Here is a 14,180-nt window from a genome sequence, read left to right as displayed (position 1 = left end):
AGGGCATCAGAGCGCCTAAACACGGCCACCCGCCGCAAGTAACAGGCCAACGCCCTCACTGGACACAACAGGTGGAGACGTTCCTGACCCGGGTCCGAGTGGGGCGGCGGGTGAAAGGCCCGCAGCGTGAAGGACGTCGCCCGGAACAAGGAACTCAGAATCTTCGGGCGGAACGCTGGGTTAGGACGCAAGACACTGAAGACTCCTCAACGCCAAAGGAAGACACTCAGGGCTAATGGAGAGGGCACAAAGCTCACTTGCTCTCTTCGTGGTTGTTAGTGCCGGAAGGAGCGATACCTTGAAAGACAAGATATCCAGTGGGACTTGGTCAAGAGGCTCGAAGGTCGGGCCTGTGAGAGAGTCCAGTACCAACTGGAGATCCCACTGAGGGCTGGAAGGCCTTGCAAGAGGTCGAAGCCTGCAGGCACCCCGCAGGAAACGCGCCACCAAGGGGTGGGCGCGAACCGAAGCACCCTCAAAACCGACATGCCTCGTCGCTATGGCTGATGAACACTCTCAGTGTCGCCACAGTCCGCCCGTTATCCAGCAAATGTTGCAGGAAAGACAGGATAGCGGAGACCAAACAAGAGCTGGGGTCCAAGGACCTGTCTGAACACCAGCGGGAGAAATCCCCCACTTTGAGGCATAAAGCCTGGGTGTTGACGGGGCCCGGGCGTTCTCCAGCGTGTGGAGAACGTCCGGGTCCAAAGTCCCGATCAGCTCGTCCCGTGCAGGAGCCACACCTTGAGAGGCCGGCCCAGCACCGGGGGCGCTGTCAGAGTCCCCCCCGCCTGACACAGGGCAGCGGGGCCCCAAGGGATGGCCCACGGGGCCCCGACCGCCATGCGCACCAGCTCTGGGAACCAGAGCGCCCCCGGGGAGTCTGGTGCTACTAGAATTAACCTCAGCCCCCCCCCCGCCTCGCCCTCCGAATCAAGGGGAGAAGGAGCCGCGGAGGAGGGAAGGCGAACAGTAGACCGACCGGCCACCTCGAATGGGCTAAGCGTCCACGCCTAGTGGGGGGCAATCCGAAGCCCTGAGGGAGAACCAAAGAGGGCATTTGAAGTTCTCCTTGCTGGCGAAGAGGTCTGCAACCGGGTGACCGAATCGAGACCAGATCTCGCTTGCCACTGCCTCGGACAGACCCCATTCGTCCTGGATGGCCCCCCTCGACAGTCTGTCCGCTACTGCATTCAGCTCGCCCGGTACGTGCTGAGCTCTGAGCGAAAGCAGGTGACAGTCTGCCCACAGCCAAATCTTCTTTGCCACACTCAGAAGGGCTGGGGATCTGACTCCACCTTGGCGATTTACGTACGCCACGGCGGTGGAGCTGTCGGATAGTACTAGGACGTTGGACCGTGACAGTTGGGGAGAGAGGTGAAGCAGGACATTGTGAATCGCCTTCAGCTCTAGCCAGTTTATGTGTCTGAGCACCGGACTGCTCCAGACCCCACTGGCGTAGGCCTGACCCGAGGTGCCTCCCCAACCTGTCAGAGAAGCGTCTGTAAACACTTGAGTGTAACGAAGGACGCAACCCAATGGAACTCTCCGCCTGAGGTTGGCTAGAGAGTTCCAAAACTGGATGTCCTGCAAAACCCGAGCGGGAAGGCGCACTTTCCGACCTCTTTCCCGCTTGAGGTCTAGCTTGAGACGACCAAACCATCTCTGAAGCTCCCTCATGTGCAGCAAGCCCAGCCGAACAACCGTGTGGGCTGCTGCCATGAGCCCCAGGAGGGACATAACAGTGCCTGCTGTTGTCACGTGACACCGAGCTTCCAGCAACTGTGTTGTCAGTCGGAGAATGGGCTGGATACGCACGTCCGGGAGGCGCGCGTATCCCTCCTCCGAGTTCAACAGTACACCCAGGTAAACTAACTGTTGAACTGGAGTCAGAGCGCTCTTGCTGAGGTTCACTGTGAACCCCAGGGTGGCAATATGGCTCAACACCTTCTGTGTGTGAGCGTAACTTTCTGCCTCTGACCTGGCAAAGATCAACCAGTCGTCCAGATAGGTCAAGATCCTTACCCCACTCACTCTCAATGGCTCCACTGCCGCTTCCACACACTTGGTGAAGGTCCTGGGTGCCAGAGAGTAGCCGAACGGGTGTCAAGTGTATTGAAACACCCGACCCTCGAGGGCGAAACGCAAGTACTTTCGATGTCTCTTGACTATCGGTATGTGAAAGTACGCGTCGGTCAGGTCGATAGATGTCATCCAATCTCCTGGACTTACACCTGAAAGCAATTTCTTGACCGTCAACATGCGCACCCCAAGGGCGGGCCGTAGACGAAAGGGCATCACACAAGCCGCGTCTCTATCTCTTGAATCCACAGAGCATGTACTCGAGTTGGATTCACTAGAACCCCCACTCTCATACATAAAACCGGCTCTGTGGGAGAAGCGCGCAAGTGCGCGTGAGACACCTCAGATGCGCGTCGTGCGTGTTCCCTTCCCCCCCCGGAAGTCTTCCCAACTCCCTGAGCACTTCTTAGTGTCACCGGAGCTGACAAAACCCGCGATGTGGAGGAATGTGCTGGAGAATTAACCCGGAGCTGAAGTGAGTTCTTAGGTTGCGCACGCGTCGGCACCGCATCACTCACCCGGTCCCGTACATTCTCAAGCTCCGCTGGCGGTCCAGAGCTGCTCGTCACTCGTGAGATCCGACCGCCACGCACCTCTCCAGTTGATCGACCAGACGGGGCGGAAGTTCTTCGCCCTCGCCTGGTCTCAGGACGGCGAGAAAACTCGCGCGTAAAAACACCAGGTTGCGTCAGTTCCATGGCGTTTCTCCGCCGCCAAACGTGACGTCCTCCACGGTGCCAGTGCTTGTAGACAGCGCTGTGGGGGAAGGAACAACCTCCGGTCAACATAGACATGTCTGGACTAGTTCCACTCACCTCCGCTGTCAAGCTCTGTCGGGCACGAGCGCTGGAAGTAAACACAGCTGACTCAGCCGGTCTCGCGGACCTCTGCTCGTCTGTAAACAAAACACATGTGGTTGGAGTCTGCCTCTCTGTGTGGACAGACTCCGTTATTACAGTCTCGGCATGACCCGGGCGAAGGGGTTTAAACCCTCCTTCGAACTGTGTTCTGAGAGGAAACTCTCGCCGTCTATGAACGGCGGAGCATGTTAGCTTAGCATTAGCGGCGAAAGTCTCTAATGACGCCTGCGAATACGTCACACTCACAGGCGGAAACACATGCACACTACTAACATCTCTCAGAACGAACCACAGAACGTCATACGTTCTCTTGTTTTATTCCCGACACATTCCGTTGAATGAATAGGGGGGAGGAGCCCTCGGCCGTCGACTCTGCTGCGGCTGCTGGCTCCCCGGCTCGCGCTGCGGATCTTGGCGACGCTCACTCGTCGCACGCCGCCGCTGTTGCCGATGTTGTTGGTGCTGCTGGGGTGGCTGGTCTCTGGTGACGCTTCCCCCCAGCACCAGATGATGATGCCGACGAACGGGATCTCCGTCTCCGCGTATCCCCGTCGCGCATCGTCATCACGCCAAACGTGACGTCATCCATGACGTTTCTCCGCCAAACGTGACGTCATCCATGGCGCCGGGATTTACTTGACAACGCTCATCGGCGGTCAAACCCCGTCAGCGCATGTCAACACGGAAGTAAACACAGCTGATCAAGCCGGTCTCGTGGACATTTGCTTATCAGGCCGACGAACGGGATCTCCGTCTCCGCGTATCCTCGTCGCGCCTCGTCATCACGCCCATGCAGGTGATGGCGGAGCTGCGCCGCCTCCTGCCAGGCCATTCCTCTCAATGGTGCGTCCGTTCCATGGCGTTTCTCCGCCAAACGTGACGTCATCCATGACGTTTCTCCGCCAAACGTGACGTCATCCATGGTGCCGGGATTTTTTTGACAACGCTCATCGGCGGTCAAACCCCGTCAGCGCATGTCAACACGGAAGTGAAGTAAACACAGCTGATCAAGCCGGTCTCGTGGACATTTGCTTATCTGGAAACAAAGCACATGTTTGAGTCTGCCCTTCATTCGTGTGGACAGACTCCGTTATTACAGTCTCGGCATGACCCGGACGAAGGGGTTTAAAACCTCCTCCGAACTGTGTTCTGAGAGGAAACTCTCGCCGTCTATGAACGGCGGAGCATGTTAGCTTAGCATTAGCGGCGAAAGTCTCTAATGACGCCTGTGAATACGTCACACTCACAGGCGGAGCCACATGCACACTAACGCCTCTCAAGTGAACCCGTCGAGTGCGCTGCAGGAGGGCCATGAGACCTGCAAGAGATACTCACCTGATCGCTCTCGAATACCTCATGGTCGACTCCATGCAGCGAGCCAGTCGTCCTCCTAGTCGACGTCTGTTCATGATCGATGGACGACTCAGCTCGACTCATCAGGGCCCAACACGTTGGAACGTGAGCTTGTCGAGTGCAGCTCACAGGACTGCCGTGTTGTTATTTTAAACAACACGGCAGTCCTGTGTTGATCATAATCATGATCTGAGGCGGCGTGGGTCGACAAGCCTCGAACGCTTCCCATCAAAAGCCGTGGGAAGCGCTCGGAAGGCCACATAATCATCACGTGTGATTTGGGCCTCTAGGCAAACGAAGCAGACATGTGTGTCTCTTCAGGGAGTCTTCGTGCACACATGGTTCACTTCAATATTCATTCGCCATCATTACATTCCACTGTCAGGAGCTTTCTCGCTGAGTTGAAAAAGGAGAAAGTGCGGCGGGTGCTTCCCGCCTTTATAGGAAGGTACTGCCCCCTGCTGGGTGGCGAGTTCATTAAGCTTTCTCAGAGACGAGGCGGTGCCTCGGGGTAAACCAATAGCGAAGCCGTTAGAGGGCGGAGCACCAATGACGTAGAACTGTTGATTTCAAAGATGAACATGTTTGTGTCGACGTGTCTTCATCCATCATTTGATGTGTGTCTGCAGTTCCTACTGGATCTCCTCAGAACATCAGCCTCGAGGTCGTGCTGTCCAGGGTGAGTCCAGAACCTCCTCTGTCCAGAACCTTCTCTGTCCAGAACCTCCTCTGTCCAGAACCTCCTCTGTCCAGAACCTCTTCTGTCCATAACCTCCTCTGTCCATAACCTCCTCTGTCAAGAACCTCCTCTGTCCAGAACCTCCTCTGTCCATAACCTCCTCTGTCAAGAACCTTCTCTGTCCAGAACCTCCTCTGTCCAGAACCTCCTCTGTCCAGAACCTCTTCTGTCCATAACCTCCTCTGTCAAGAACCTCCTCTGTCCAGAACACCCTCTGTTCAGAACCTCTTCTGTCCATAACCTCCTCTGTCCAGAACCTTCTCTGTCAAGAACCTCTTCTGTCCAGAACCTCCTCTGTCCAGAACCTCTTCTGTCCATAACCTCTTCTGTCCATAACCTCCTCTGTCAAGAACCTTCTCTGTCCAGAACCTCCTCTGTCAAGAACCTCCTCTGTCCAGAACCTTCTCTGTCCAGAACCTCCTCTGTCCAGAACCTCTTCTGTCCATAACCTCTTCTGTCCATAACCTCCTCTGTCAAGAACCTCTTCTGTCCAGAACCTTCTCTGTCCAGAACCTCTTCTGTCCATAACCTCCTCTGTCCAGAACCTTCTCTGTCAAGAACCTCCTCTGTCCAGAACCTTCTCTGTCAAGAACCTCTTCTGTCCAGAACCTCCTCTGTCCAGAACCTCTTCTGTCCATAACCTCCTCTGTCAAGAACCTTCTCTGTCCAGAACCTCCTCTGTCCAGAACCTCTTCTGTCCAGAACCTCCTCTGTCCAGAACCTCTTCTGTCCATAACCTCTTCTGTCCATAACCTCTTCTGTCCATAACCTCCTCTGTCAAGAACCTTCTCTGTCCAGAACCTCCTCTGTCCAGAACCTCCTCTGTCCAGAACCTCTTCTGTCCATAACCTCCTCTGTCCAGAACCTCCTCTGTCCAGAACATCCTCTGTTCAGAACCTCTTCTGTCCAGAACCTTCTCTGTCAAGAACCTCCTCTGTCCAGAACCTTCTCTGTCAAGAACCTCTTCTGTCCAGAACCTTCTCTGTCCAGAACCTCTTCTGTCCATAACCTCCTCTGTTCAGAACCTTCTCTGTCCAGAACCTCTTCTGTCCATAATCTCCATTGTTCAGAACCTTCTCTGTCCAGAACCTCCTCTGTCCAGAACCTCCTCTGTCCAGAACCTCCTCTGTCCATAACCTCCTCTGTCAAGAACCTCCTCTGTCCAGAACCTCCTCTGTCCAGAACCTCTTCTGTCCAGAACCTCCTCTGTCCAGAACCTCTTCTGTCCATAACCTCTTCTGTCCATAACCTCTTCTGTCCATAACCTCCTCTGTCAAGAACCTTCTCTGTCCAGAACCTCCTCTGTCAAGAACCTCCTCTGTCCAGAACCTTCTCTGTCCAGAACCTCCTCTGTCCAGAACCTCTTCTGTCCATGACCTCTTCTGTCCATAACCTCCTCTGTCAAGAACCTTCTCTGTCAAGAACCTTCTCTGTCCAGAACCTCCTCTGTCCAGAACCTCCTCTGTCCAGAACCTCTTCTGTCCATAACCTCCTCTGTCCAGAACCTCCTCTGTCCAGAACATCCTCTGTTCAGAACCTCTTCTGTCCATAACCTCCTCTGTCCAGAACCTTCTCTGTCAAGAACCTTCTCTGCCCAGAACCTTCTCTGTCAAGAACCTCTTCTGTCAAGAACCTTCTCTGTCCAGAACCTCTTCTGTCCATAACCTCCTCTGTCCAGAACCTTCTCTGTCAAGAACCTCCTCTGTCCAGAACCTTCTCTGTCAAGAACCTCTTCTGTCCAGAACCTTCTCTGTCCAGAACCTCTTCTGTCCATAACCTCCTCTGTTCAGAACCTTCTCTGTCCAGAACCTCTTCTGTCCATAATCTCCTCTGTTCAGAACCTTCTCTGTCCAGAACCTCCTCTGTCCAGAACCTCCTCTGTCCAGAACCTCCTCTGTCCATAACCTCTTCTGTCCAGAACCTCCTCTGTCCAGAACCTCTTCTGTCCAGAACCTCCTCTGTCCAGAACCTCTTCTGTCCATAACCTCTTCTGTCCATAACCTCCTCTGTCAAGAACCTTCTCTGTCCAGAACCTCCTCTGTCAAGAACCTCCTCTGTCCAGAACCTTCTCTGTCCAGAACCTCCTCTGTCCAGAACCTCTTCTGTCCATAACCTCTTCTGTCCATAACCTCTTCTGTCCATAACCTCCTCTGTCAAGAACCTTCTCTGTCAAGAACCTTCTCTGTCCAGAACCTCCTCTGTCAAGAACCTCCTCTGTCCAGAACCTCCTCTGTCAAGAACCTCCTCTGTCCAGAACCTTCTCTGTCCAGAACCTTCTCTGTCCAGAACCTCCTGTGTTCAGAACCTCCTCTGTCCAGAACCTTATCTGTCCAGAACCTCCTATGTCCAGAACCTCCTCTGTCCAGAACCTTCTCTGTCCAGAACCTCCTCTGTTCAGAACCTTCTCTGTCAAGAACCTTCTCTGTCCAGAACCTCTTCTGTCCATAACCTCCTCTGTCCAGAACCTTCTCTGTCAAGAACCTTCTCTGTCCAGAACCTTCTCTGTCAAGAACCTCTTCCGTCCAGAACCTTCTCTGTCAAGAACCTCTTCTGTCCATAATCTCCTCTGTTCAGAACCTCCTCTGTTCAGAACCTTCTCTGTCCAGAACCTCTTCTGTCCAGAACCTCCTCTGTCGCTGCTGGTTCCACATCCTCTGTGGATGCTCTGCTCTGATTGGCTGTCATATTATAACTTCACCTTATAGATGATTATAACATATGTATGATGATACTTTATACAATATTAGAACTTAGTTGATCTTAGTAGATGATAGTTAATAGATGATAATAACATTAAAATGATGATAGTTAATAGATGATAATAACATTAAAATGATGATAGTTAATAGATGATAATAACATTAAAATGATGATAGTTAACAGATTATAATAACATTAAAATGATGATAGTTAATAGATGATTATAACATTCAAATGATGATAGTTAATAGATGATAATAACATTAAAATGATGATAGTTAATAGATGATAATAACATTAAAATGATGATAGTTAATAGATGATAATAACATTAAAATGATGATAGTTAATAGATGATAATAACATTAAAATGATGATAGTTAATAGATGATAATAACATTAAAATGATGATAGTTAACAGATTATAATAACATTAAAATGATGATAGTTAATAGATGATTATAACATTCAAATGATGATAGTTAATAGATGATAATAACATTAAAATGATGATAGTTAATAGATGATTATAACATTAAAATGATGATAGTTAATAGATGATAATAACATTAAAATGATAATGGTTAATAGATGATTATAACATTAAAATGATGATAGTTAACAGATTATAATAACATTAAAATGATGATAGTTAATAGATGATTATAACATTAAAATGATGATAGTTAATAGATGATAATAACATTAAAATGATGATAGTTAATAGATGATAATAACATTAAAATGATGATAGTTAACAGATGATAATAACATTAAAATGATGATAGTTAACAGATGATAATAACATTAAAATGATGATAGTTAATAGATGATAATAACATTAAAATGATGATAGTTAATAGATGATTATAACATTAAAATGATGATAGTTAATAGATGATAATAACATTAAAATGATGATAGTTAATAGATGATAATAACATTAAAATGATGATAGTTAACAGATGATAATAACATTAAAATGATGATAGTTAATAGATGATTATAACATTAAAATTATGATAGTTAATAGATGATAATAACATTAAAATGATGATAGTTAACAGATGATAATAACATTAAAATGATGATAGTTAATAGATGATAATAACATTAAAATGATGATAGTTAACAGATGATAATAACATTAAAATTATGATAGTTAATAGATGATAATAACATTAAAATGATGATAGTTAATAGATGATTATAAAATTAAAATGATGATAGTTAACAGATGATAATAACATTAAAATGATGATAGTTAATAGATGATAATAACATTAAAATGATGATGGTTAACAGATGATAATAACATTAAAATGATGATAGTTAATAGATGATAATAACATTAAAATGATGATAGTTAATAGATGATTATAACATTAAAATGATGATAGTTAATAGATGATAACAACATTAAAATGATGATAGTTAATAGATGATAATAACATTAAAATGATGATAGTTAATAGATGATAATAACATTAAAATGATGATAGTTAATAGATGATTATAACATTAAAATGATGATAGTTAATAGATGATAACAACATTAAAATGATGATAGTTAATAGATGATAATAACATTAAAATGATGATAGTTAATAGATGATAATAACATTAAAATGATGATAGTTAATATATGATAATAACATTAAAATGATGATAGTTAATAGATTATAATAACATTAAAATGATGATAGTTAACAGATGATAACAACATTAAAATGATGATAGTTAATAGATGATAATAACATTAAAATGATGATGGTTAATAGATGATTATAACATTAAAATGATGATAGTTAATAGATGATAACAACATTAAAAGGATGATAGTTAATAGATGATAATAACATTAAAATGATGATAGTTAATAGATGATAATAACATTAAAATGATGATAGTTAATAGATGATAATAACATTAAAATGATGATAGTTAATAGATGATAATAACATTAAAATGATGATAGTTAATAGATGATTATAACATTAAAATGATGATAGTTAATAGATGATTATAACATTAAAATGATGATAGTTAATAGATGATAATAACATTAAAATGATGATAGTTAATAGATGATTATAACATTAAAATGATGATAGTTAATAGATGATAATAACATTAAAATGATGATAGTTAATAGATGATTATAACATTAAAATGATGATAGTTAATAGATGATAATAACATTAAAATGATGATAGTTAACAGATGATAATAACATTAAAATGATGATAGTTAATAGATGATTATAACATTAAAATGATGATAGTTAATAGATGATAATAACATTAAAATGATGATAGTTAACAGATGATAATAACATTAAAATGATGATAGTTAATAGATGATAATAACATTAAAATGATGATAGTTAATAGATGATTATAACATTAAAATGATGATAGTTAATAGATGATAATAACATTAAAATGATGATAGTTAATAGATGATAATAACATTAAAATGATGATAGTTAATAGATGATAATAACATTAAAATGATGATAGTTAATAGATGATAACAACATTAAAATGATGATAGTTAATACACACTCAGACACACAAACTCATTCTGTAATCACTTCTGTTGTAATCAATTAGGAGGACGAGGGCCGTCAGGGGAACAGGTGCAGCTAAATGTTAATGAATTCCTTCGTGGCTCCGTCAGTTTAACATCAAACTCATTAAACTGCTCGTTAGCCTGAGACTCACACCAGACTCACACACGTTGTGTAGTTGTGCGTTAATACAACGACGATGCGTTTATGTCCAAACATCTCCATGTTTGATGAAGTATTGATGGACCCATAAAAGCTCTCAGACCAGACGTTGATTGATTGATGATGTCATCATTTGTTTCCATATAAATAATCAGGAAAATAAAGTTAATCAACGACTCAAATGATCCAGATCTGTGAAGTACACAATATATTATATTAGTATGTATTTGATTACACACACATATGTCAACACAAACTCATATGAACACACTCATGTTAACACACAAGTATAAACACACACATGTAAACACACACGTATAAACACACACATGTAAACACACACATATGTCAACACAAACTCATATGAACACACTCATGTTAACACACAAGTATAAACACACACATGTAAACACACACGTATAAACACACACATGTAAACACACACATATGTCAACACAAACTCATATGAACACACTCATGTTAACACACAAGTATAAACACACACATGTAAACACACACGTATAAACACACACATGTAAACACACACATATGTCAACACAAACTCATATGAACACACTCATGTTAACACACAAGTATAAACACACACATGTAAACACACACGTATAAACACACACATGTAAACACACACATATGTCAACACAAACTCATATGAACACACTCATGTTAACACACAAGTATAAACACACACATGTAAACACACACGTATAAACACACACATGTAAACACACACATATAAACACACACATGTAAACACACACACACGTATAAACACACACATGTAAACACACACACACACGTATAAACACACACACATGTAAACACACACACACACGTATAAACACACATGTAAACACACACACACGTATAAACACACACACATGTAAACACACACGTATAAACACACACACATGTAAACACACACGTATAAACACACACACATGTAAACACACACGTATAAACACACACACATGTAAACACACACGTTTAAACACACACACATGTAAACACACACGTATAAACACACACACATGTAAACACACACACATGTAAACACACACGTATAAACACACACACACGTATAAACACACACACATGTAAACACACACACACGTATAAACAGACACATGTAAACACACACGTATAAACACACACATGTAAACACACACACACGTATAAACACACACATGTAAACACACACACACGTATAAACACACACATATAAACACACACACATGTAAACACACACACATGTAAACACACACGTATAAACACACACACATGTAAACACACACACATGTCAACACACACACATGTAAACACACACATATAAACACACACATGTAAACACACACGTATAAACACACACATGTAAACACACACATGTATAAACACACACACATGTAAACACACGTATAAACACACACATGTAAACACACACGTATAAACACACACATGTAAACACACACACATGTAAACACACGTATAAACACACACACATGTAAACAGACACGTATAAACACACACACGTATAAACACACACATGTAAACACACACACATGTAAACACACACGTATAAACACACACACATGTAAACACACACATGTAAACACACACGTATAAACACACACACATGTAAACACACACGTATAAACACACACATGTAAACACACACGTATAAACACACATGTGTAAACACACACGTATAAACACACACGTATAAACACACACGTATAAACACACACATGTATAAACACACACACATGTAAACACACACGTATAAACACACACGTATAAACACACACGTATAAACACACACGTATAAACACACACGTATAAACACACACACATGTAAACACACATGTAAACACACACACATGTAAACACACACATGTAAACACACACGTATAAACACACACGTATGAACACACACGTATGAACACACACACATGTAAACACACATGTATAAACACACACGTATGAACACACACGTATAAACACACACATGTAAACACACACATGTAAACACACACATGTAAACACACATGTAAACACACACATGTAAACACACACATGTAAACACACACGTATAAACACACACACATGTAAACACACACACATGTAAACACACACACATTTAAACACACACGTATAAACACACACACATGTAAACACACACACATGTAAACACACACACATATAAACACACACACACATGTAAACACACGTATAAACACACACACATGTAAACACACACGTATAAACACACACTCATGTAAACACACACACATGTAAACACACACGTATAAACACATACACATGTAAACACACACATGTAAACACACACGTATAAACACACACTCATGTAAACACACACACATGTAAACACACACACATGTAAACACACACATATAAACACACACATGTAAACACACACGTATAAACACACACATGTAAACACACACGTATAAACACACACATGTAAACACACACGTATAAACACACACACATGTAAACACACACGTATAAACACACACATGTATAAACACACACACATGTAAACACACACGTATAAACACACACATGTAAACACACACGTATAAACACACACATGTATAAACACACACATGTATAAACACACACGCATGTAAACACACACATGTAAACACACACATGTAAACACACACGTATAAACACACACATGTAAACACACACGTATAAACACACACACATGTAAACACACACACATGTAAACATACACGTTAAAACACACACATGTAAACACACACGTATAAACACACACATGTAAACACACACACATGTCAACACACACACATGTAAACACACACATATAAACACACACATGTAAACACACACGTATAAACACACACATGTAAACACACACGTATAAACACACACATGTAAACACACACACATGTAAACACACACATATAAACACACACATGTAAACACACACGTATAAACACACTCATGTAAACACACACACATATAAACACACACATGTATAAACACACACGTATAAACACACACATATAAACACACACACATGTAAACACACATGTATAAACACACACGTATAAACACACACGTATAAACACACACATGTAAACACACATGTATAAATACACACGTATAATCACACACATGTAAACACACATGTTAACACACACATGAAAACACACACATGTAAACACACACGTATAAACACACACACATGTTAACACACACACATGTAAACACACACACATGTAAACACACACACATATAAACACACACACATGTAAAAACACACGTATAAACACACACACATGTAAACACACACACATGTAAACACACACACATATAAACACACACACATGTAAACACACACATATAAACACACACACATGTAAACACACACGTATAAACACACACTCATGTAAACACACACACATGTAAACACACACGTATAAACACACACACATTTAAACACACACGTATAAACACACACATATAAACACACACGTATAAACACACACACATGTAAACACACGTATAAACACACACATGTAAACACACACGTATGAACACACACTCATGTAAACACACACACATGTAAACACACGTATAAACACACACACATGTAAACACACACGTATAAACACACACATGTAAACACACACGTATAAACAGA

The 14,180-nt window shown here is 42.8% G+C and overlaps 1 protein-coding gene across 1 annotated transcript in view; it reads left to right on the top strand.

The window, feature by feature from the left end:
- Window positions 1-4,924: 4,924 nt before the first annotated feature.
- The window catches only part of dcc (DCC netrin 1 receptor), a gene marked incomplete at its 5' end in the record, with an annotated part of 60,749 nt that continues 51,493 nt past the window's right edge, over window positions 4,925-14,180 (top strand). Inside the window, 1 exon segment of the mRNA XM_087790406.1 lies at window positions 4,925-4,974. Coding sequence (XP_087646532.1) covers window positions 4,925-4,974 — 50 coding nt within the window.

The sequence above is a fragment of the Callionymus lyra genome, chromosome 5, assembly GCF_982586985.1.
Source record: "Callionymus lyra chromosome 5, fCalLyr1.hap1.1, whole genome shotgun sequence".
Classification (NCBI taxonomy): Eukaryota; Metazoa; Chordata; class Actinopteri; order Syngnathiformes; family Callionymidae; genus Callionymus; species Callionymus lyra.
Note: the sequence above shows the minus strand (reverse complement) of the source record. Positions and strands in the feature narration are given on the sequence as shown.